This window comes from Rattus norvegicus, chromosome 20, assembly GCF_036323735.1.
Source record: "Rattus norvegicus strain BN/NHsdMcwi chromosome 20, GRCr8, whole genome shotgun sequence".
Classification (NCBI taxonomy): domain Eukaryota; kingdom Metazoa; phylum Chordata; class Mammalia; order Rodentia; family Muridae; genus Rattus; species Rattus norvegicus.
In genome coordinates, this window is record NC_086038.1 from 19,325,596 (window position 1) to 19,351,754 (window position 26,159).

Below are 26,159 nucleotides of genomic sequence, written 5' to 3' on the forward strand. Positions count from 1 at the left end.
CTGACTGCACTGGTGTGTCTATGTGCAACGTTGTCCCATAGCTGGGACCACACATTGGCACGGGAGGCACTGGCACATCTCGTTGCTGATCCCCCAAGGCTGTTTTTCTCCCCCAAGGGTCGACTCTTTTCCCATGCAGTTACAAAGAACTCAGCCCCTCCGTAAGATCTCATTAAAGCTCTTGCTTCCATTGTAAGTAACCCTCCATCTAGACGTTATGGTGCCTTCCAGAGTCTTTCTCAGACTTGCATTTGAAGAACTTCCTTGCAGGTCTACCAGTCCAGACCTTTTATTTCATTGCTGTCAGGATTTTCAAAACTCCCATTACAACCATTCCAACAGAATGGAGACGTCATGGTCTCCATTCCTCAAGACCACAGGATGCCAAGTAGCCCATGGTATGGTCCAAGAAAGAGCCAAGGAGACACACACCTCCATCTATATGTTGGGAATCTCTGCTGAAAATAGCTAGGCACAAATGGCAGTCGTTCATGCTTTGGTAGTTCAACAGACGCCAAGGGCGCAAAGCACCTTTGGGTGCCAATAGGTTTCAAAACGCTATTAAAACACTTGTGAGGATTTTACACAAAAGTAGACGTGATTTTTTTTTTTTTATAGCTAAACAATTTTATTGGCTTTCTGTGAAATAAAAAACAGGAACCGTCATGGTTAAAGGCGAATCAGTGTCAACCAAATGAACCAGCCACTTGGTTCGAGCAGCCGTGGAGAACACGAGAGGACATTATTGCTTACGCCCCATGTTCGTGCATGTGTCTGTTGTGTTTTGGCAAGAATACAATCGGATGGAGCTTTGGTTAAGGTCGACTAGGACTACTCATTGAAAACAGAGCCTCAAGACGGCTATCTGCTACCTCTCCCCAAGTCTTGACGCATACCCTCTCAACCTACCCACCTTCTCCTTCCGTCAGCCATTTGCCCTATGAACAAAGTTAAGGGGGGGAGGGGAGGCTTTATTAGCTGGCCCTCACCCTGCCCCACTGCTCCCTCTCTGCCATGAGAGGGTGTGGTGCCTTGCTGGGTCTCTCTACGTTCTTGTATCTGGAATGTGGCCATGCCAGAAACAAACACCTGCCTGTGGTCTACACAGATTTCCAAATCCATATGGCATTTGGAGTTTGGACTCAACTGTCTCTTTCCCATCTTCAGAGAAAACAAAACAAAACAAAACAAAACAAAAAACAAAATAAACCCAAAACCAAAAAGCAAACAAACAAAAAAATCAATAGCCCTTAGCATCAGTAAGGTGACCTCCCAACAGGATGGGCCCCAGTGTCTAGCACACGACATCCTGTGGCAGGTGTGGAGTTGTGACTCTCTGATGGTTGTGTGTGTGTGTGTGTGTGTGTGCAAGTGTGTATACTGTAACATTTTAATCTGCGGAGAGGCAATGATATTGATGCCTCTTGAGACCTCCCCTGCTTTGCAAGTTCTGTTCTAACACTGACCTTCCCAAGGGGCACGGGGTCAGAACTACCTCGGAATAGCACCATTCCCTATGCTCTTAGTAACTGACTCCTTTCCCTGCTGGAGAAGGCAGGACCCAACCCCCAGCTTTGTGCTTTCACAGGCTCCCTGGTGAGACCTCTCTAAGAAGCAGGTGCCCTGCCTTGGCCTACTTCAGTGGTGACCTGAATTTTCCCTGGGAAGAGTTAAAATTAAAAAAAAAAAAATACAAATACTTGTCTTACAAAGTGAAGTTGGCTGTAGGTGTGAGGCCGTGAGGCCGAGGTGACTGACCTGTAGCCAGTGGGATGAGTCTTTTCCCCTTCCCTTACCTCTCTTCAGGCCCCAGGAGGGTTTGCTGGTGGGAGCACAGCGAAATCAGAGACCATCGAAAGCCACCGACTCTGACACGGTTATCCAACGGTAGGACTTGGCTGGCCGTTGTTGTAGGTACGCAGGCCTGGCAGTCAGCCTTGCCCCTGACAGGACTGGGGTTGAATAAGCCCTTCTAATGATTATAAGGCTTAGCCTCTTTAAATCTAGACATTTTAAATGGTAGGATATCTGCCCTCACCATAGTTTATATGGCACAGATAACCTTATAATTACAAGCACTTACAGAGGAAATCGTGTGAATAGGAACTTACACCAGTGGCTCATCAGAGCAAAGATTAGGCGCTTCTAGCTTATAGTTCGGGTGATTTCAGCCCCACCCCTTTACCTCGCAACAAAAGGATAACTCTGTAATTATGAGTAACGCTCGGCGGGCACATGGGCCGAGAGACTCGTGGGTGGGGGTGGGGAGCAACTTCATGGTCAATGTGTGGCCTGTAAAAGAGAGGAATACACAGTATTGTCACTTCAGCGACAGACAAGAGTCCTTATAAAAATATTCTCCAATCTGGAATCTGGGGACAGGAAAGCTGGGCTTTGTTTTGTCTTTGTATAAAAAGGAACAAAATAACGGACTAAAGTGTATTAAAGCTTCCTAACAAGGAAAAAAAAAAAAAAAGAAAGAAAAGGGAGGACATTATGGGTCTGAAGGGTTCAGAGGAAAGTCAGTCAGTTTTCCTTTTATGCCCTGTTGATGGCATCAAAGCTTTCTCTTTGATCCTGGTGGAGATAAATGCACACGAGTGGAAAAGCCAGTGCCTCAAACCCTAACTGCGCGGACGGCTAAGGAGGCTGGTTTTTAACAGTAGAGCTGTCAACGGTGGAGGTGGCCTCAGCGGATGACGGTCCCCTCTCCCTCCTCCTCAGGCCACGGCTGGGGACGGATGCCAGAAACACCACTTTCTCCTCGAATGGTGCTTGTTCAGCGCCAGGTCCTCTTTCTCTCGTTCCCTCTTCACACGCTGGTAGTGGTCTTCCTCCTTAAGGTACCACACAGGGGGCCAGCGGTGGCGTTCAAAGTACTCCTGGTTGTCTGGACGGAGGGAGGGGCGAAATACTGTCTGTGATTCCTGCTGACCAAAGACTGTCCGGGATGCTAAGTCCTGCTTTACGCTACTCATAAACCTCCCAACATGGCTGACAAGGCTCACCACAGATGCTGACACTGAAGTCTAACATGGAGGATCTATACTGGGCACGCAGACCCCAAACCACTTGATTTTCTCCAGAGTTGGAGCTTGACCCTGGCTATGCACCCCTAAATAAGGGGGGGGGCTCATTTTGGCATGCTCTGAGGCAGGGTACCCTTGATTCCACTCCCCTCTTCTGTAAGACATCTTGCAAAGAGATCCCCCAACCACAAATTCTCTGGGTCCGTCACTTGAATATGTGACTACCGCACACTCAAAGGGAACTGACCATGCAGTGTCCACCGAGTCTGGTCCCTCCCAAGGGTTTATTTAGAAAGGGCAAGGGATGAGTGGCAGGGAGCTTGCACACACACTCTTACCTGCTGACTTGGATTTGATTTCCTTGCGGAACTTGGAACAGACGCTGTTGTAGTTGGTGCAGATGTGATGTAAACACCAGGCGGCTAGCTGGTTGGCATTGTGAAACTGCAGGAAGGGGACCAGATTGGGGTCAGTCTCTGTTTGCTGAAGCAAGGCAATGGGCCAGTGGTATGGCTTAGCAGGTCAAGGCGCTTGCTGCCAAACCTGATAACTGAGTTTGATCTCTAGGACCCTGTATTGGAAGAAGAGGCCTGACCCCTGCAATTCGGCTGACTCCCAAAGGCAAGGTATGGCATGCGCGCATGCGCGCGCACGCACACACATGCACGCAGGGACGCACGCACGCATGCGCATGGGCAATAAATGTTACAAAAACTAAGTCAAAGAAACTAGGAGCATTATGAGTGCGGAAGAGAGAGTGGAGGGAGATACAGGTCTGTAATACAGGAAAACTCGTTTGGACCTCAGGGTTTTGACTTGGACTATGGCTCTGATGTCAGCCATATACAGTGTTCATGTACCCTCCCCTTGCTCCCTCCTGAGATAGACGGTCCCCAAAACAAACTCCATATCGCACTGAAGACTTTCGAGTATGCCGGGCTCTCCTGCCCTGCCTGCCCCCTTGGCCCTCTGGCGATAGGTGAACAAGCATGCCCTCTGGAAGGTACCAGCCGGCAGCAGATGGAAACGATGTCATCTCTGTTTACAGAGCCTTAGCAATGGAATCCTCCGTGTCACATGTCAGAGCTCAGCTTGCTGGGGCCAAAGATGGAAAGAGGAGAAGGCAGCGTGCAGTGGCCGTCCTGTACCTGCCCTCTGCTTGTGTAAGGACGGCCATCTGGGTAAGGTGGGGGAATCTGAATGCTCCCCAGCTTTCCTGAGCCTGGGGAGGTGACAGCTGATGTCCCCAAACCAGACTGTCCATTCCCCCCATATCTTCTCAGATCTGGCAGGATACCCTTGCCCCTTTCATGCATCCTGTATGTTTCTTGGGCTAATCAGGAACTTGGGAAAGACAGCATGGTTCTTCTGAGGCTTGGCTAGTCACCCTGTGAAAGCCACTCCAGGGAGAAAGAACCTACAAACCCAATCTTGAAGATGGTTGGAGGCTGGTCCTTCCAGCTTCTCTGTGTGTTCAGTTTGACTCGAGTTTAGGATTGGGGCAGTGGGGTACTGGGTGGGGATCTGCGATAGCTCAGGGAACGGGCTGCATGACTTGCTTCCTTGATTTGAGCTCCATGACAGTCTTTGGCGGCCAAACGGGCCACAGGGAGTCAGCAACTGCAGCAATAGACCAGGGTTTCCACTAACTGAAATCCTCTCTGGGTTAGGGGCTAAAGGATAGGCTAAGACAAAGACACCATGCTTACTTCCTGTCTGGGTTTGTCCGGGCTTAGTAGTCACACTACAGCCTGGCACGGGTGGGAAGGCAGGTGGGGAGGGGCCAGGAGGGAAGGTGGCAGAAGGTCACATCTTTACTCCCAGTTGAACGGTCCAGTAGGGCATTCTGGGCCTATTCAATTTCTTCTATGAAGCGTACTTATGGAGAGAAACCAGTCCTAAACTGGGGGTGGGGGTGGGGTGTCCCAAGACCTTCAACTTCTAATTTTCGACGGCTAGTTCCGATGAAGCCTTGGGGGTTTCTACTGCAATGCATTATCGGCCCTCATTGAATGGGTTTTTAGGTCGGGCTTTCGGAATCTGTGTTTATGTCTGTTTCTCTCACGCGCCTTTGAATGCTGGGAATCTGCTGCTTGGAGATAGTTGAGGGACTTGGGATCATGCAACAAGTACTTGTCAAGTGTCAAGCCAGAGGGACTTGGCTGGTCCAAGTCCCAGCCTACCTTCTCCCCATGAATGGAGCGATTACCTTTGACCACACTTGGCTGGACTGAGCAACACCTGCTATAGTTCGGGCCACCTCCTCCTCTGTGATTGGGAAATGTCCATTTAAACACCCTGACCTAAGACTTAGCACTGAGAAAAGGAAGCCAAACTCCACAGGCAGAAAAGAAAATGCACGTACGCACGCACTCAGTATGCGTCTGTACGCACGCACGCACTTACGCATGAGCATGCGCACAATAAAACATCAGACGCTTAGAACGTATTTCGCATCCTTTGTCCCCAGAGTGTAAACAGCTGTTGAGACGTCTACACTGGGACTGGATCATTCTGCCTACGCACACTCTGAGGTGTTAGAAAACCTTTCATCCTCGCTCCACGCTTTTTCTTGAACAATCTTTCTCCCTTGGTTCTCAGTCTGTAAGGCTGGCAGGTCTTGGACTGCCATTTTCACGTCTTACGGATGAAGAGATGGGGGTGGAGTTTATCTTTGTGACCAAGGCTTTAGTTGCATATTACCTTTCTCTGGAAGAAGCGTGTGTAGGGGTATGTGTTTGCACGTCTGTGCGCATGCATGGATGATGTTTGTGTAGGGATCACGGACACTGATACTAACAAACCTGACCTTAGAAAACTCCAGGGGAGCTCTGGCAAACTGTTTGTTTCCGGGGTGGGGGGTGGAGGCATGTACAAAGCTTTACAGAATGTTCTAGAAGCTGCCCGTTCTTGGCCAAGAACTCAAAGAAGGAAGAGGCAAGATTTCCCCCTAAGCTGAATGTTCTCTCATGTATAAAACCACTGTCTCAGGAGGGTGAGACAGATATTGGAGGGAGGGGTCCGTCCTTGTTCTTTCTGGCAGGTATGGAATGTCGACTGAAACGTAAAACTCTGTGCATACGGGCACACCTCTGGGACATCTTATATTTGGGCAGATGTGAGAGTGGGATGCTTTGTCAGCGAGAAAGTGGGCTCCTGGGACATACACTTGAGATAGTAGGTAAAAGCCCACAAACTTACCTGCGCCAACTCCAAGTAGGAGAGTACTTCACCATCAATGCTCACACCACTCACAGCGGCCTTAGTGAGCTCCTGGACGGCATGCTGTTCTGGGAGAAGAGAGAGCAGGACAGGGTTAAAATGCCCACCCCAAGCCAGATGTCTGGCCTGGAGGGGCTGGTCTGGAACCTCCGGAAAAAAAACAGGAGGTAATGGATATAGTTCTGGGCAGACACTGGAAATGAATTTAGGGCTGATTCTGACCGGTGTGGTCTGTCAGTCTCCAAGCAAGGCACTTAGGTCTCTAGGCCAGCAGTTCTCAACCTGTGGGTCACAGCCCGTTTGGAGGATGCGTGTGTCATATATCAGATATCCTTTATATCGGATATTCCCATTACGATTCATTACAGTATCGAAATTACAGGTACAAAGTGGCAATGAAAAAAATTTATGGTTGAGGGGGTCCCTATAACACGAAGTGTAAAGGGCCACAGTGTTAGGAAGGTTGAGAACCACTGTGCTAGAGGGTTCTGGCCTGTGTTTCTAGAATCCTCAGAATCCTCCAGACCTTCCTGAATCTGCCTAGGATGATAACCAGGGGTCGGTCGTATGAAACCATTTAAACGCAGATAATTAGTGTCTATCTCATTGGCCACACTAGCCCCGTTAAGTGCTCAATAGCCACACATGCCTACCACCTTGGAATGTACAGACATGGTACCCACTGCTGGAAAATGGTTCTACTAGACAGCGTGGTTTCTGGAAGCCCAGCACGCCTATAAGATCCTCTGACTCCAGTCACGATCCCGTTTGAGTGTGTCTTCAAAGACTGAGTGACAGAGGACCAAGTCTACTTGGGGAATTAGAAACTGAGGGTGTAGCTTGCCTACCATGCCTGAAGACTTGGGTTTAATCCCCAGTGCTGCATATAACAGCTGTGTGGTCCATCCATACCTGCCATCCTATCACTTGGGAACTGGAGGCAGAACAATGAGAAGTTCAAGGTTATCCTCAGCTACATAGTGACTTTGAGGCCAGCCTGGGCTACCTGAGATACAATGTAGCTAAAAAACTAAAATAAATGCAAAACCAACAGACAAGGCATAAAATGTGAATGAATGTGTTGGTCTCAACTATGACACACACCGACCACCCACAGTTCAAGCTTTTGAATTATAAAGATGGAGGAATATTGGTCCTAAGTAATAAAACTCCAGTTTGAGAAAGCTATGTCTGCTTAAGAGCTTGCATCCAGCTCCGGAGGCGGGAGTTTAAATTGTGGTTCTGAGGCTGGGGTGATTTTTGTTGCCTCTGTTTGGGTAGTCTCGAGCTTCAGGTTAGCATGGGTGTGTGAAGTTTTGGTGTAGCCATTTCCAGCTTTTGATGATGACAGCATCAGGGGGACTGTGGTGGCACCCCACACTGCAGGCTGACCACTTTTGGTTTGTGCTTCTGTTTATTTCAATTGCAGATGAGGGAGGAGGAAGATGAGGAGGAGGAGGAGGAGGAAGATGATGATGATGATGATGATGATGAGGAGGAGGAGGAGAAAAATGAATGAATGTAAAAGATGTGTTCATCCAGCCTCGGGTCAGTTCATTGTCTGGCCTGGCTTGCTTTTTGCCTCAGTGCCCCATTCTGGTAATTCTTACACTATTTCAAACTTTTTAATTGTTATTAAATGATGAAATATGATTGGTACTGGACCTATATGATGTGAATTTTTAAAAAAGTTTATGGGGCTGGGGATTTAGCTCAGTGGTAGAGCGCTTACTTAGGAAGCGCAAGGCCCTGGGTTCGGTCCCCAGCTCCGAAAAAAAGAACCAAAAAAAAAAAAAGTTTATTTCATGTATATGAGTACAACGTAGCTGTCAGAAACACCAGAAGAGGGGATCGGATCCCATTATAGATGGTTGCGAGCCACCAAGTGGTTGCTGGGAATTGAACTCAGGACCTCTGGAAGAGCAGTTGGTGCTCGTAACCGCTGAGCCATCTCTCCAGCCCAATGTGGTAAAGTTAGTAGATAAACATTGTGTGTATCCTGACTGCCCCACTGGCAGGCTTACACTTCCTGGGTAATCTCTCTCCTTAAGCCTTCCAATCCCTTGTCATGGCTTACCATGGCTTCTAAAGATTCAAATGAGATAAGGGAAGCGCTCCTTTTAACCCCAAAGATAGAAATGCTGAGTAAGTTTAGTAAGAAGGGGCTGATACATGTCAGCTCACGACTTTCTGTAACTCCAGTTCCAGGGGATCCAGATACATTGCACACTGGGGCCAAGACAAAAGACTTTGAATATTATCTATAAACTCTTTGGTAAATGGGTGAGGGGGTGCTGGGAGGTAACTCAGTCAAAACCCTTTCCATGATGGCATGAGAATCAGAATTTGGATCCCCAGAACCCTTGCAGGGTATACACCAGCTGCCTACGATCCGAACAAGGGGAGGCAGAGCTCCTCTGGGGCAAGCTGCCTAGCTCGACTTGAGACCCAAGTTCAGCAAGGACCCTACCTTAGTAAGTAAAGTCGAGAATGACTGAGGGAGGTGCCTGATGTCAACTCTGGGCTTCCACATACGTGAGCACACATGTGTATGAGTACCCACATACAGGTGTGGCGACAGGTACATATGCAGGTGTACTGCACTTACATGGAAAACGCACAGATGAACTGGACCATCAAACAGGATCCCCATACTACAGAGTGACCTTCTGTGAAAGGAAGGGTCAGTTGTTGTGCTAAACCTTGCTGTCATTTGGTCAGAAAAAGCTCTCTCAGCTGCTGGGACCTTTAGCCCCACTGCCTGTACAACTACATGTACAGAACCTAGGCATGAGGCTTCCACTGTGCCTAGAGGCTGAGAGGGTGGTTTGGTTTTACTTATTATTTTTTAAGGCTGTTATTGTTCTTTTTGTTTTTTGTTTTTTTTTTTTAAAGATTTATTCATTTATTATATATAAGTACACTGTAGCTGTCTTCAGATACACCAGAAGAGGGCATCGGATCTCATTACAGATGGTTGTGAGCCACCATGTGGTTGCTGGGATTTGAACTCAGGACCTCTGGAAGAGCAGTCAGTGCTCTTAACCGCTGAGCCATCTCTCCAGCCCCCTCTTTTTGTTGTTGTTGTTATTATTATTATTTTATTTTGGTGAAAGTTTCTCCATTTTCTGGAGGTAATGCCGCTTCATACTTAGCAGACTGTTCCTTGGCTGTAAATGTAAGTTTAACTTCACTGAGATACCAAGAATTTCCTGCTTTAGTGGCCTGGGGCTGACACTGCTCTCTCTGAGGTGTGCCCACGCTGTCCAGGCCTCCTGCCTGGCTCTGTGTTCTTGAGCCCACACAGTTGCCTGCACACACGCTGATGCTTTCTCTGGTACAGCCCTCCTCAGCCGGGTGGACACACAGAACAACTTAAAGCTAAATTTCCCAGAGAGGTCAGCTGGGCTCCCTAAGTAACAGCAGGTGTGATGGATAATCTCATCTGTCAACAGGACAGGGTCCAGGATCACCATGGAAACAGGACTCTGGCCTGTCTGTGAGGATGGTTTGGGGAGGTTTGAGCTTTGCTGGGAAGATCCACCCTGAGCCTGGTCTTGCCATCCTACTGGCTGAGTTCTCAGACTGAGTGAAAGAAGAAAAACAGCAGGTCTCCAGCATTCAGCTCCCTGCTTCCTGGATGCAGATGCACTGTGACCAGCTGCCTTGTGCGTGCGTGTGTGTGTGTGTGTGTGTGTGTGTGTGTGTGATATACAACATGTAATACAAAATTGAATTGTACAATATAAAAACATTGTATATTATGTAAGTAATCATATATATTATATATCATATATAATATGTATTAGGACCACGTAGCCAGGAAGCAAAGGGGCTAGAAGGGGACCCTGGAGGAGCTCACTCTGATTCTCTGTTCTCTGCCATTCTGTGTATCTATAAATGTAATATATTTTTATATACTATGCATGTTATGTTCTATATTATAATTGTATAATTATAATATAATGTCAAATTTTCATAATTAAAGATATTATATTTAAAGATATTTTATAAGTTGTATTGATAAAAATAAAAGGTATTTATAAAAGAATACATTTGTAATATATAATAGATGATAAATTATATGATAATGTATATTATAAGTCTGCCTCACAAGTGCTGGGATTAAAGGCATGTGCCACCACCGTCTGGCATGTAAATCTGGAGATAGAGATTTGCCATGAGGGCTATGAGTCTAAATGCTTGGCTAAGACTCTGCACACCAAGTACCATAGGTGGCTCGAGGCGCCATGTTGGGGAGGCATTCGGATCAATACCAGCAGGATTCTATGACACCATGTGAGTGGCCTGGAGCGTGCTCCCACAAAAGCTTTCTTAGGGTCACTTCAAAAAGAAATCTTTCATGTAGAAATCAACTCCATGTTATCAGTGTTAGACTTTATCCTTATCATAAAACCGGGACCACACTGACACTGAGGACAGATGGACCAGGTTTAAGATTGCTTTTTGCCTATTAAAAATAATCCAGTGTATCCTGGAAGGACAAATACTTGTGCAACCCTCGAGTGGTTGCCCAGATTGGAACTCACATTTTTGAAAAGGGCATACATTCCCTTTGTCGCTTTCTGGGGTTAATGTTTGAAGGGTAATACACTCATTTTTTTTGGTTCTTTTTTTCGGAGCTGGGGACCGAACCCAGGGCCTTGTGCTTCCTAGGCAAGCGCTCTACCACTGAGCTAAATCCCCAACCCCAATACACTCATTTTTAACTAAGGCTTCAGTACGTTGGAGAATTTTTTTTTCTAATTGTGAAGTTTCAAATCCTTTCCTTTAAATTGGGGAAGAAATATGAAGAAAGGGGAACTTTATTTCTAGGTAATTCATGTGTATCTTCTATCAGAAGTCATCACTAGAAATATGTATGTAAATGTAAATATATTATATGCTGACCTTGAATAGGATGGCTTGTTCTCTACTCCTTTTTTTGGCTCAGTTTCTCAGCCAGGTTTTACTGAAAGCCCAGTGTGCACAGACAATTCTCCCGGTGCAGGAGGAAGGCCAGTAAATATGACAGTGTGTCTCTGCCTTCCCCTAAATCGAGCGAGTACAGGGGATTAGCACCCATACTGCTAACTGACACCCTGACACCTCTGGGGAAGAAAGCAGGAGGTTGAACGTCTTAAGATGAGGGATTTAAATGCATATATTTCACCCGGACCTGCTCCTTTTTATCAACTGAACCAATCTACAAGTTACAGAAAAGAATTCTTAAGCTAAGTCAGACACCCCCTCCCCTGCCAAATGAATTTGACGATGTCAGAATATTTTCAAAAATAGTTTAAAGAGAAAGAAAACTTCTCAAAACCAAATACGTGATCTGCGTGCCAACCCAGTGTTTGGAGGATTCCTAGATTTACCACAGTTAACCTTCTTAGCTTGGTGGCAGCTAATGTACCCATTTTTGAGAGGGAAAGGGAAAGGGACAGGGAGGGGGAGGGAAGGAGGGAGGGAGAGAGAGACGGAGAGAGAGAGAGAAAGACAGACGGACAGACAGAGACAGAGACAGAGACAGAGAGAGGGTGGAAATACAGAGATCAAGTCACACAAAGGACAAATCACATAGCCAGAAAGCAAAAGGGGCCAGGAGGAGACTGGGGAAGCTGGTTCTGATCCCCCATTCTCTGCCGTGCTGTAGATGTTCCTCCCTCTAAGGCTACCCTTGTTGGGAAATATTGACCCATTAGCTTGATTTCGGATTCTGTGGTCTGCGTAAGACTCAGCACATGTGCGACGTGCACCTCCAAAGTGTCCATTATTGGGCACTTATTGTTTTCATTGTCTAGCAGGGCCTATCACAGAGGAGCTTAAGGGGTACTTGTTGCATCAAGTTTAGGTGGCCAGACCGGGCTGGCTTGATGGCCTCCGCGTGCCTGTTCTGTCCCGAGAGATGTAAATCAGAGTCTGACCCTCGGAAATCTTAGTTTTGTTGAGTTGTCATTTCAGTCAGCATCGGACACAAAAGTCACAGGGCCTTACCTACGAGTGCAACCAAGTGTGTCAGGCAAAATCTGTTAGCTAAGGCGATTAGCTCCAGAGGGTCCAGGTCCAAGTTGGGCGACAACTGCTTGGTGTAGAGGTATTCCAACACGGCCTGCATGGACATCTTGTTTATGTTTGGAAGGTGAACCTGCAACAGTATACAGAAGGATCAGTGCTTCCGTGGGAACTGGGGGCTCGCACAGGATGTAGGGGCGGAGACTGCACACCTTCAGGCTATGGGGCTAAGAAACATCCCAACCACGTGACCCGGTACCGAGCCACTCCAGGTACATCGCTCCGAGGCTGTGCCGAGAGCGCCTGCGGTTGGTATTTATGGCTATAAACATTAACAGTTTGATTTGTAGGTGACAAGGAGTGTTGCTACCTGACAGAGCGCAGTGCGGAGTTTTTTAAAATGGCTACCTGGGCATATAAATCAGACGAACGGGTCGTAAATGTGTTATTACATTATTGGCCCTCCCTGTCAGGAACCTGAAGGTACTCCGTTGTGGGGAGAGAAATCTTCTGGTAATGTGACAGATATGAGTTGCTGCTAGCCACGCGGCTACAGACATGACAGAGTTCCCCTCTCTGGTGGCCAAACAGGCGGAATGACCACACCAGCTGCCATGGCGACAAGCTTCATTCCTACAACCTGTCTGCATCTCCCGGCACTGTGTTATACATCAGTACTCTCTTTCACCACCACATGGTCTCAGAACTACTGATATATCACTGGGTCTCAGCAGACGCAGGGTAGCCAAAGGACTCTGCTGGGGGACATCTGGGATACTGTTTTAGTTGGGTCCGGAGCACGATCTCTTGCAGGATCCCCAAAGCCTCTGTCCCGTGTGCCTAGTGCTATTCTTTTTTTTTTTTTTTTTCTTTTTTTCGGAGCTGGGGACCGAACCCAGGGCCTTGTGCTCACTAGGCAAGCGCTCTACAGCTGAGCTAAATCCCCAACCCACGCCTAGTGCTATTCTTATATAACACGTTACACTTTCTAGGAATGACCTGAGGCTTCAGTCCTAGATGGAGGAGGTGGGGACACAGATCAGTAGGTATACAAAGTCTATTTCGGTTCTTTGCTAACTCCACTAAATCCGTGTGGCCCATAAGGAGTGGCACTATTAGGAGGCGTGGCCTTCTTGGTGGAAGTGCGTCACTGTGGGCGGGCTTTGAGATTCAGAAGCTCAAGCCTAGGCCCAGTATCACTCTCTTCCTCTTGTCTAAGGACCTGATGTAGAACTCCCGGTTCTTTTTTTCTAGCACCAAGTCCAGCACCTGGATGATCATAATGGATTAAATAAACCTCTGAAGTGGAAGTCACTCATAATTAAATGTTTCCTTTATAAAGAATTGCCTTGGTCATGGTGTTTCTTCATGGCAAAAAAACCCTAAGACACTCCACAAGGCGGAGACAGACACCGTATGGAATGGCGTCCTTGTATTTCTGACTGGAGTGTCACTTTAATAGAAGCTTCTGTGTACAGCATTCCATACACCCCGTCGAATTTGATCCTTCCATCTGCCCCAGGAAGAAGAGACTATTAATTTTGCTATTTTACAGACAAGGGCACAACAGTCAAGGAGGCTGAGTTTCACATCCAAGGTTGGAGGGTTACTCAGCGGGGACTGGGACTTAAGCCCAAGGAATGCATTTCTGAAGTTCACAGGCCGAAATGCTAGGCAGACAGGGAGTCTCCTCATGGCAACACTTGGGGTTGCAGAGTGAGAAAGCCTCTGATTCCACAAATAGTTCTGTGAGCTAGAGTTCTAATTTGAAAGGATGAACCATTATAGACTTCTTAACAGTGGCAGTTAAAAAAAAGAATAAAGCATGTAAAATATATCCCTCCTCAAAAATATGCATGTATGCATGCACATGTGTAGATTCATGTATGGATGGGTGCCATGGATGGATGAATGTATGCATTCACACATGTTTATATGAATGTGTGTATGTATGCATGTATGTATGTACATATGTATGGATGTACATATAGATGGATGTATGCATGCATGTATATATGCATATATGCATGTATGCATTTATGTATGTTTATGAATGTGTGTATGTATGTATGCATATATGCATGTATGTATGTATGATGTGTGTGTTCCTTCTCTCTTATACTGATGATTATGTCTGTGCCATAGGCTTAGTCACTCCCCATATAACTCATGTAAAGAGGGGCTGCTGAGGATGGGACTGTACACAATTCCTGCATCTCTTTCCCATTCTGTGTGAGCTTGTGGGTAAGCTTTCCAGAACAACGCTATTGCCACTGTTGATGATAGTCTCTTGAGCAGTCAGCCACTGGCCACGTCTGAGGAGGAATATACTTCCAGGTGGAGTTATTTCTGCAACATGTCATGGGGAGGACTCGGAACAAGCTCTTAGAGATATGAAGTGATGGTTTATCCCTTGCTCTCGGACACAGGCCCAGAAAACAGTGAACCCCTGGGGAAGCCCCCGGGCTGTCACCATTGACTGTCATCTCAATTCCTGACCCCTGTGATGACAGAATGGGAGGAGTCAAAGTTGATATTATAATCTTAGACTAGCACCGAGTTAAGGCTGCCATTTGCCACTGACGCTCCACCTCTCTGTCCCTTCAGATGCTAGAGCAGACTGTAACAACACTGACTGGCTTGCCTGTCATGTGCACACGTTGTAACACCCCTCATTCCCGTCAGCTGTCGCACCAGCAATAAGCCCTACCACTGTGTATCTATCACTGAGCACACGTGTGTGTTTGCTCATACACGCATATATGCATAAAGGGATATGCGCTTACACTGCGCCGATAACAGACGGGAGTGGCAGACTCCTCTCTGTGTGTGTGGACACGTGGTGAGCTTTCATTTCTGTTCAGTGTTTGGGTTCCTGGGAATTCTTTTTAGGTACTTAAATGCTAAGGTAATAAACTTTCAAAGCATCCATGTTTCACCAAAACGTTAAGAACTATAATTGCAGATGTTGGGCAGAAAGTGTCTGCTGCCTCAGCCAATGGGGGTGGTGGTGGTGGTCTGCTCTTTCAGAAATGGGAGTATGCAGTGTGTCTTTGAGGAGACAGGGTAAGAGTGCGTGGGTTGGCCCAGAGGTATGCCAAGACACGGCCTATGGGCACACAGGTAAGTACCCTGTGGCCCTCGTCCATGCTAAACGTTACTTCTTCACGGAGTCTGGGCTTTGGCATCTCTAAGATTGCCTTAGCCGTGCTTGCTAAGAGAATCATCTGGGCTGTTCACCAAGGACAAAAAGGCCACTTGAAATACAGATGTGAGAGGTGTTTCCTAAGAAGAACGGGGTTGTTTCTGGGAACCGGGGACGAGAGTCCAGTGAGCACTGCCCTGGTCCCCTGCGTCCTCAGAACCGTTCTGATGTGTGCAATCTCCAGCAACCAGCTGCTTCCCTGTTGATGAGAATACGTCAACACCTTTGAAGTGATGATTCGTTCTGGCAGGTCATCTTAGGGACCCTTCGGAGTAACCGAGGAATGAGAAACACCAAACCCTTTCACAACGTGCCTTTCTGCCTCGTTGCTGACTGCTTTTTTTTTTTTTTTATTAAACAAAACAAAACAGATCCTGTTTCTGTGATCTCTGAGCTTATGATTAGCCATGCAACCATAGGGAGGACCTGCTCGCAGCCCTTGAGACAAGAGATGGAACACGGCCGTCCACACCCCGCCTACTCAAGGCAGCTCCAGAGAGTTCCACCCTCAAGACCTCACGTTCCTCTTTAGTTGGTTTAAAGTTGTCAATGTGAAGAATAGCTCAGACCATTGGGGCTGGAACGAGAGGCATTCTCCCACAGAATGAGTAAGTATTCCGGAGCTAGCCCACTGCTTACTATTACCCAGCATGCATTTGAGGCAGATGGCTCGCCAGTGGGAAAGAAGGAGGCTTATTGCTATATTAAAAGTAACAAAGAAAACAAAAGGTAAAAGCAGTAAAACAGAAATGTCTTCTATATTAAGTGATAAAGTATAAAGTGACACTCATGGTTCGCTGTCCTCTTTTCTACATACACGTGTATAAAGTTCCTCTCTGTATCTTGAATAAAAAGAAATGGGCTGAATTTCAGGGGATAAGTCAGAGTTTCCCAAGACAAGACAGGCTTAAATGATGACCTAGAAGGGCTGAGAGAATGGCTCTGCAATCAAGAGCACTGGCTGCTCTTACGGAGGACCGGAGATCGATTGCTAGCATCCGATGATGGCTGGCACCGGTCTGTCACGCCCGTTTTAGTGGATCTGACCTAGACATCACATGCAGGTAAAACAGCCGTATGCAAAAAAAAGTAAAAATAAATCTTAAAAGATGACTTCGAAAGGCTAATGTCCAAAAATAAGGATGGACCTGAGTCCTCCCTGGAAGACTTAGGCAGCGTTTCATGAGGCTCAGGTCTCTCTGTATCCACCACTGCCTCCTTGTCTTGGATTAGAAGATGGGCTGGCAACTTCTCCAAAGCTGTTCCAGAAGCACCCTTACCCCCAGTGAGAGAACCCGAGGGTGGTGACAACATTTGCTGGGCATTGCGTACGCTCCAGGGATGGCTCACAATCTTCCATGGTTAGCCTGTCCTTGGGAGGACACTTTCCGCCATTTTTGGCTAATAGGTGAAGAAGGTTTAGAGAAGGCTGGCCGCTGGCCCAGGCCACAGTCACACTGAGGTAAAAGTTCATGAACACCTTTTCTGTCTCAGAAAGATCGAGAAGAGACAAGGTGGGGCCGTGGGGTGAGGTGGAAGCGTCAAGGGTGGGTGGGGTTGTTAGGGATCATGGGATTTTAGTGACATGGGGTTGTGCTCTTCTTTTGTCCCCCAGGGGCTAATCTCTGCCCATGTTAGTTTTAGCTTCTGTCCTCAGAGGGGAGAAGCTAGGACTGAGCCCTTTCAGAACCCCTAAGTGGCCACTTTTTCTGGCGTGTGTGTGCTCACACGTGTGCTGCTATGTTTTGTTTTGGTCACCTCCACCGCACATGTTAATCTGGAGTGATTAGAGTCCCTTCTGTGAAGGGATAAAGGGGATTATCGTCCAGCGCTGACACTGTTGCTCTGTGACTGGGGTCTTGACCTTGTTCATCAGGTTCCACTCAGCGTAACAACACTGTAAGCTGGTGTAGAGGGCTGGAAGGATAAGGGGCCCACACCAGAGAATGCCGGTCACCCCAGGTTAGACAGAGGGGGAGGTACCCCCAGTCTTTCCTGTAAAGGGGTGAGATCAGTCAGCATCAGTGCCAACTGAGACTATGGTGGCTAGTAATGGGCTACATGCTCGGGAAGGCTCTCACACACCTCACAGGCACGTCTGGGTCACGACCCAGTGCTTTACCAAGGGAGACTCAGAATGCAGAAGTCTCTTCCCAGGACACCCAGCTTGGGAGTGCAGAGTTGTCTTGGGTCACAGGGCCCTTCTCTGTGAAGCCTCTCATACCTCTGAGCACATAGGAGGGAGACTTAGTAAATCAAGAGACTTCCCGATTTCCTAAGGACGCCAAACTGGGCTGTTTTCTGGGATCTGATTAAGCAGCAGCTGTGGCCTGTTCTGGAAGTGGGAGGATGGCCCAGTGACCTCAGCCTCAGCCATTCCCAGCTTGTGACTTTGGGATTGTGTTTCCCTACTTGGAGATGTAAATGCAGGCTCCTGGGGCACAGTGGAAGTCCTCTGTTCTCCCCCCAGCCTTTCCCCTGGGAGCACCCCCTTTTTGAAAAGTTAGCCTTTGTTGTCAGTATTTCTTTTGAAAGTTGGAAGAGATGCTGAAATAAACAGCCCAGCCCCTAAGGGCAATAAACTGATGGGTCCCCCACCCACCCCGTGTTATTGTTTTGGGGATAAAAAAAAGATGTTAAGGAATACTGCAATACTCCACAGAACTCTGCGCTCCACCTATCCTTTGTTAGAAATGCTTGACCGAAATTTTTTTCAGTAGTGTTTGTAGAAAGATAAAGACAGGGATTTTTGTTTGTTTGTTTTTTTTAAAGAAATTCCCTGAGACATTTTTTTTTTTTTTTTTTGTTCGGAGTTGGGGATCGAACCCAGGGCCTTGTGCTTCCTAGGCAAGGGCTCTACCACTGAGCTAAATCCCCAACCCCCCCCTGAGACATTCTTGTGTTTGGAGGGTAGGACCGCTCCGCTTCGGCAGGACCTGGGCACTTTGAACTTTGAAAAGTGTCCAGAGCAGTGAGTCCTTTTCCTTACACACACACACACACACACACACACACACACACACACACTCACTCACTCACATACATAAACCCCACTCCTAGCCCATCAGCAAGCTGGAAAAACCAGGGTTTGGTCTCTAATGCTGTGGCTTATGGCTGGCCCTCAGGGATCATGAGGCATACCCACCAGGCTGCGGATGACACGCCTGAGGCTCGAAGACCGGGTTGGGGAAGGTCTCCTGTGCTGCTAAGAACGGCGCTGGTCCTCCATTGACTGAAGGACTTTTTACTTCCCCAAACTTTTAGAAGACAGACTTTTGATAGCATCCTGCCTGCTGATGTTTGTTAGAAAGTGTGGCTAGGCAAGACTCTTTAGTGGTAAGTGTGGTAGTGTATCCTTACGCTCTCGCACGAGTGACCCACAAGCTACTATTCCTCATGGCTGCAGGCATGGCAGGCATCTACACAGAAAGTCTCGCACTAAAGAACAGCCCAAGGAACCATTTCATGGAAGCTGGTAAAGTTGAGCCACCCAGGCTACTTAAAACATTCTGGGCTTGCAATGTTCCTACCTCACTGTTGGTGCTTTCCACAAAGGAGCCCCCGAACATGGCGGCCATCCACTCGCAACTACAGATCAGCAGCGGCTTGTGGGCACTGATGGCTCCGTCATCCAAGGTGAATGTCACATCTGCCAGGGATCAAAGGAGCAAGACTATGTATGAGACGGCTTTGTCAGGGGTTTCACCCCAAACTTCTGCTCTGGGCACACACATGAATCGGCATCCCTCGCACTCTCCTCCAGGCCTACGGATCCTACTTCGGTCCATATTGGTACATCTGGCTCCCATTTCAAGGAGGATACACTGGAAAATTGTACACAAATTCTCAGAGGCAGAAAGGAGAGGATTATCTTTTTTGTGTTTTCCAGTTTGGGTTCCTACAGCTTTTGACACATGTATGCATACATGACAATCCCGGTTCCGGATATGAGTTCAAATGTGAAATCCAGGTATGTTTCCTAGGTACCCTGTATACATATTCTGCAAGTAATTTCAATCCACACCAGACATGGTTCGTTGTTGAATTTACTCTACAATTGTAAGATAGCCTTTTCTATGTTCCATTAACATCCATGATTGTGTCTGTGTCACTGTGTTCAGTGTTTGAAATAAACATTTTTCACTTTAATTTTTGTCCCTCAGGAGAGGCACGGAGTTTACCACATGCTGTCACTCAAAAAGTTGGAGTTTGGAGCATTTTGGATCTTGGATTTTTAGGCTAGGGATAGACGTTCAGTATATTCAAGTCTCCTATTACGGTTGGCCATGTGTGTCCTAGATATATATCTGAAGCGCTCTAAGGTGTGCACGCATGCGCGCGTGCACGCGCATTAACTGAAGGTTATGGGTCCCTTTATTCTCAATTAATCATGAAATGTCTAGGAACTCCAACACTTTGTAAGGACGTGTGCCGTGATGTATTGCAGCTAAGAAAATAGAACAATGTTCTGATGGCACCCATTATCTACTTCAGATGTCTCAGTTACTCTTGAGTGACTGACAGGGCCTCTCTTCAACGCATGCGTCCTACGAGGAGCCCCCCCCACCCCTGCCCCCACTCCCGCCTCCGCCCCCGCCCCACTCTTGCCTGGCCTGTCTCAGCAAGTTAGAGAGAGGCATCCGGCTTTAATGGTTGTCTACCAGCTAATAGCATTCGCAAACACATTCTTTTCAGTAACATTCTGGGCTGCTTTCACACCGTGGCAACCAATGTTTGTAGCAAATGTTACCCCTTGCTTTGAGGTGAACAGGGTGACTCAGTATCTGTTCTAGTGGAGTTCTGAGGCAGGGATTATGGAAGACAAACAAGAGCTCAGGAAGGCAGCTTCTTACTGTGGAGTCTGCTCCCTCCCCCCCCTCGTTCCCCCCTTCCACATACCGAGATAAAGATTTTAGTGTAACTATATTAGACAGAGCAATGTGAAGGTCAGTCCGTCAGGCAGTCTCCAGAGAGCTTGTTTGTGGAAGGACGCTGAGGGCTGTGCATGACATAGTTAACCAAGGTGGACGAAGAAAGATCAGGGTCCAGGAGTCCAAGGGCAGAAAGTAGACCAGATTCCCCGCCCCCCCCCGGGGGGGATGGGATGGGGGGATGGGGTTGGGGGTGGTAATGCAACTTCCTCTTGGACTTCAGTGACCTCAGGACCAGAAGTCAATGATGCAGGGACAATGGAGGAGAAAGGAACAGTGGACACGGGTCATCTAACAGATCCTGAAGGGGTGGGTGGTGGGAGTTCAAGCATGAAGGCCCTGGAGAGGCGCTCAGGGTCATCTGCTGTACACTGTGACTGCTGGAGGTGGAGGGACTAGGTTTCGGTAGTGACAAGGCTTGGCTTCTTGTCCTCACTCTTGTCGCTTAACTGACTTAGTGACCTTTCACTTAGGGACCTGACCCCTCGGGTTCTTGTTTCTCAACCTCTGCAGGGTGGAAAGACCACCTCTCTGGCTTGATAGCCACTAGCAAAGGTAAAATTAATCTGTATTATCTTTATCAGTTCTCATGCTAGACCCCGCCCCCACTGCAACCCTCAAAGGCCTCCATGGCTCCCAGGGGCCCTGCTCACCTGAGAAGGTGCCCTTACTGAGACATTCTTTGATCCGATTGGCTTTCCTGACGTGGAAGGCTTTCGTGATCTCCTGGTTCATAAAGGCCTCCTTGTTCATGATATTCTCCACCATCATCCTCAGATCAAACATCTCCAAGACCTCGGCCATCTGAGCTAGCCCCAGGAGATCTTTCTCCTTTTCGTCCAGCTGCCCAGAGTAGAGGAATCTCAGTAGGGTCCGGAAAGGGCCTGACTGCATCGAAGAGTCCAGCCTGACCACGGTCACTGGGCCCACCCGCTTGGAAATGGGGTTGACCCGCACCTCCCTGTGCATGCTGACAAACCCCTTGCTCCAGCCGGTTAGGGCGTGCGCCTCGGAAACCGAGGCATCGGTCTGCGAAGCCAGACTCTCCAAGAGGTCCTGGCCTGAAGATGCTCCTGGGTCAGCCTGAGGGGTCCTCTGGGAGCCCTCCTGCCCTTCCTCGGCTGCTCCAAGACTCTGCGTCCGCCCCTGAAAATCCCTGCATGGCACCTCCTCACCAGCTCCTCCACTCCAACCCGGGGAATCTTCACACTCCATTAAAAAAAGGTCGTAGAATTTGGAAGAAGAGGTAGCGAGGTAAATGCGGTGCGCAAAGATGTGCTCCTGGTCGTGGAGGATAAAGAGGACGTCGGCGCATAGGGGATTGTCCAGTAAACAGGCTGCGTCGCTCGTCCCGGTGGACGGACACTCGGGGACTTTGATGACCGGGGGAGGAGCTTTCGGAGGTAGGAAGGGCGCCTGAAGCAGAGGCTTCTGGACTTTTTTCAAGTGGGATTTCCAGAACTGCAGGTGCCGGCGGGAGATGAGGGCTGCCCGGATGGCATTGTCGAACACGTCCTTGATGCCAAACTGGTCAAACACGCTGGTCTCATAGTACGGGATGCCAAGTTCCTTCGCCACCTCGCGGCCTTTTTCTGGGGGCAAAATATCACCTCTCTTTATGGGCCTGAAAAGGGGACATTTAGTAAATGCATACAATCTGTTTTCTTTGAAGGGGAAAGAAAAGAAGGAGAGTGTCTAAATTCCCAATAGAATTACACAATTAAAATCCTATTCACTTCTTAAAATTTTAAAATCCTATAAGGCTCTCGAAAATTCGTAATCAACGGTCAGTCCAAGATCAAGGGTCTATGGCCATAGTAAGACATATGCGTTAGTAGCAATGGTGGTAACTGTGGTATTGGCTTTTGTTGCCTATGTGATGTTGATCGAGGTATCTAACCTCTTTAAGCCTTGATTTTCCATTTTTTCAAACAGGTATGGCAACCCAGGCAAGCACCCCTTTAATTCCAGCCCTCCCGAGGCAGAGGAAGGTGGATCTCTGAGTTTGTGCCCAGCCTGGTCTATAGAGTGAGTTCCAGGATAGCCAGGGCTACATAGAAAAACTGTCTCAACAAAACAAGACAAAAGTTACCACTACCATTTCCGTCTTTATCATCAGGTCTCACTTTTTTTTTTAAAAAGATTTATTTATTTTATGTATGTGAGAACACTGTAGCTGTTTTCAGACACACCAGAAAAGGGCATCAGACCCTATTAAAGATGGTTGTGAGCCACCATGTGGTTGCTGGGATTTCAACTCCGGACTTCTGGAAGAGCAGTCAGTGCTCTTAACCACTGAGCCATCTTCTCCAGCCCACCTTTCTTTCTTTCTTTCTTTCTTTCTTTCTTTCTTTCTTTCTTTCTTTCTTTCTTTTTTTTTTTTATAGCTTCGAAATGCTTTTCTCACTTCTACTATCTGGGAGTCCTGTGAAGTACTATTTCATTTGGTAGTGAGAAGAAACAGACAAGAAGCTCAATCATCTACAGCACATCTACAAGCTCCTAGAAACTTCTACTAAGTGGTTCATATCCAGACTCCCCAACTCTTGGTACAGTGATCCATGTCCAGTGGCTTCTAAAGTCTCTCTCTTGGATTCATGAATCTCCATCACCCTCCCCACCCCCCATCGGTATTTTGATTGGACTAGTACTGGGGTCTCCTAGCTAGCGTCTCCTCACCTCAGGGTCTGCACTTAGAGCTGAGAGTTCCTTTACTGCAAGGGAAGTATTAAAATAACACGGGGAAGGCTCAGCCTGCAACTCTGTGTCAATTTCTTGTGTTTCCACAAAGCCAGTGGAGGAACAAAGTCCTCGCCCTTTCGGTCTGGCTCACAAAACTCATTTACAATTTAATCAAACCCACCAAGGCCAAAGTAAGCAGCCTTCTGCTGGGCTCTTGATAATATCAGGGAGAGATTCCCGAACAGACAAGATACGATCTGCTACAGTTCTTCGAGAAACACAACCCTCGATTCTGACAAATGCTCTCAGAAGCTGACCTTTTAAACACTTTGCCTTTGATGCCAAAAGTCATATGCTTCCTAGGCCCTGGCCCAGGGAAATAATGACAAGACTGGATGGAATTTGGATTTGACAACCTGGACTGAGGGAGAGAAGGAGGGACAGAGGGAGGGATGGAGGGAGGGCACACCTCAGGATGGAAAGATCCAGGGAAGAAGGTCCAACTTTAAGGTTCTTTTTGTGGGCCTTGGGTGATCTTTGTCCTTGAGGCTGGCTTGAAATTTGCTAATTAACCCAAAGCCAAACCTGTTTCTCGGAATCTCCAAGTTGTTCTTTAGAAGGGACTGTCTGGACAGCTCTGCTAACCTCTCACCAATCATCCCCACCCCCGGGCAATTCTGGACATTCCGTTCCTAGTCAGTACACGTTAGAACACAGGGGTTGTGTCGACCAAATGTGACCTGTGCCGACCAAATGTGACCTGTTCTTGTGAATTTTACGCAGGATGTATCAGAAAGCATCTGAAATGGTCTAAGACTGTCTCACTTGCTATTGCTTTGATAGCGTACTAAGTGGGACCCAGAGGAAGTTTTTGTGATATGCCAACCAGGTTAATACTGAAGTGAGGAGGCATCACCATCAGGATTTTGTGGGAATTTTGCCATTCAGCAGAGGACATGGGTACCAAACAGACACAGTGGTTTTATACAAGAGTAACTTCCGAGAGCATAGGTTTTGAAAGTTTTATTGGTTTATTTACTTTTTGAATATAGGTGTTTTGTCTGCATGAACACCTCAGAAAGGGGCATCATATTTCATGGGACTTCAGTTACAGCTGGTTGCTTATGCTGTGGAATGTGTGGGTTCTGGGAATTGAACACAGGGCTTCTGGAAGAGCAGCCAGTGTTCTTAACCACTGAGCTGCCTTTCCAGCCCTGAGCATAGGTCTTTAAAAATTCTTATTTTTCCCCCCAAAATTGGTATCCATAATGTGCACATGGTAAAAGAAATCTTCTTTTTAAGATTTATTTACTTTATGTGAGTATACTGTGGCTGTCTTCAGACACACCAGAAGAGGGCATCCGATCCCATTACAGATGGTTGTGAGCCACCATGTGGTTGCTGGGATTTGAACTCAGGACCTCTGGAAGAGCAGTCAGTGCTCTTAACCACTGAGCCATCTCTCCAGCCCTACTTTTTTTTTTTTTAAAGTACACTGACACTTTGGTAATAAAAGAACTAGATGCATTAAAAAAAAGTCACACTTGGTTCATTTTTGCAATTACAACTGCACATGATTTTAGGTGTTTTGCCCCTTTTCTTGAGGCAGGGTTTCACGGTGTAGCCGTGGCTGACCTTGAACTTGGGATGTAGACCGGGTTGGCCTCAAACTCATGGAGATCCACCTGCTTCTGCTTCACAAGTGTTGGGACCACAGGTAAGCCTCATCCTGTTCAGCCCTACATGACTTTTAAACAAAACTGGGTGCTGGCCGAGGCCTACTAATGCCAGCCACTCAGGAGGCTGAGGCAAAAGGATCACAAGTTCAAACCTCATCTATGCTACAGAGTAAGCTACAAACTGGCCTAAGAGATTTAGTAGGACACCCCGTCCCCTCAGCTTGAAGAGAGGACTGAAATGTTGCTCAGTGGTAGAATGTCTCCCTAGAATGTGGAAGGCCTTAGGTTCCCTCTCCAGTACAAGGAATCAGAAAAATACTAGCAATACCAAAGCCAACCTAGACACAGTTGTGTGAATGAAAGCTCATCTTGGTAAGGGTGCCATCCTGGCCCAAACTTGGGCTGATCATTCTGAGGTTCAGTTTACTTAATTCTAAATAGGCACACTTGCAAGAATGACGCCATTTTGGGCGGCTAACAAACTGTATAGGGCTTTATTCAAATACAGTACTTTATCCAAAGCGGTACCACACTCCCTGTTTCAGTCCACAGAATTCCTTCTAAGCACTGGCTTACAAGACTGGACTGGAACTTGAGACTATCAGCACAGTTGCTTCAGAATGGCTGACTGAGTCGGCTAAGCCTCATGGCTCATAGTGTAGCTTCAGTGGTCCCTGAAAATCTGAGGTGTCCGCAAACTCTTTCCTCACCCAGGTGGCAGCCGAAAGGCGGGGTCCTCAGCTTACCTTGCTAAGGGGCGTCTGGCCCGGTTAACAGCCTCCAGGTCGGCGTAGCGGAGGTCTAGCTGGCAGCCAACCAGAACGACAGGTGTTCGAGGGCAAAAGTGCTTGATTTCTTGATACCACATGGTTTTCACATGATTTAGGGAGTTGGGATTCGCGATGCTAAAGCAGAGAACCACAACATCGGACCTGAAAGGCAACCGCAGAAGAGGCTCGCACGTGTGTCCCGCTAGCCATCACGGTCCCTCTCTCTTCTCCCGCTTATTTAATGCCATGTCATGTCGCAGTTAAAATAATATTCGAAACCAGGGCTGGATATTAAACCCATCTATGAGTCATGCAGACAGCCTACTCAGCACCCCCCCTCCCCCACATTCCAGACCAGACACGGCCACGCGGCTTTTTCACATCTCACTGTGGAATGTGGATGTGCTCAGGTCCCCCCACTCCCACGCCCTCGTGAAGTGTGTTTTCCCCCCAACAGATGGTCACCCAGAGTAGTTCAGTTCTGGAATGCCCAACATGCCGGAACTATTTCTGCTCTCGAGAAATAGTTGCAAGATGAGAGGAAACGATAAAGACTACCTTTCACCCACTTAATCAAACACAAAAGGCGAAGATGACCCGACCCAATGAGAGAAAGCAAACGGCTG

General features: G+C 47.6%; 1 protein-coding gene across 13 annotated transcripts in view; it reads right to left on the reverse strand.

The window, feature by feature from the left end:
• Window positions 1–601: 601 nt before the first annotated feature.
• Rhobtb1 (Rho-related BTB domain containing 1) overlaps window positions 602–26,159 on the reverse strand; it is a 128,986-nt gene continuing 103,428 nt past the window's right edge. For all 13 annotated transcript variants that reach the window (XM_039098734.2, XM_063279165.1, XM_039098733.2 and 10 more), the window contains 7 exons: window positions 25,510–25,695; window positions 21,056–22,026; window positions 19,002–19,120; window positions 12,249–12,399; window positions 6,231–6,319; window positions 3,368–3,473; window positions 602–2,890 (listed from right to left, as the gene is read on the reverse strand). In XM_039098734.2, the coding sequence (XP_038954662.1) occupies window positions 2,721–2,890; window positions 3,368–3,473; window positions 6,231–6,319; window positions 12,249–12,399; window positions 19,002–19,120; window positions 21,056–22,026; window positions 25,510–25,695 (1,792 nt within the window). In that variant the 3' untranslated portion in view covers window positions 602–2,720. The remainder of the gene's footprint in view (window positions 2,891–3,367; window positions 3,474–6,230; window positions 6,320–12,248; window positions 12,400–19,001; window positions 19,121–21,055; window positions 22,027–25,509; window positions 25,696–26,159) is intronic.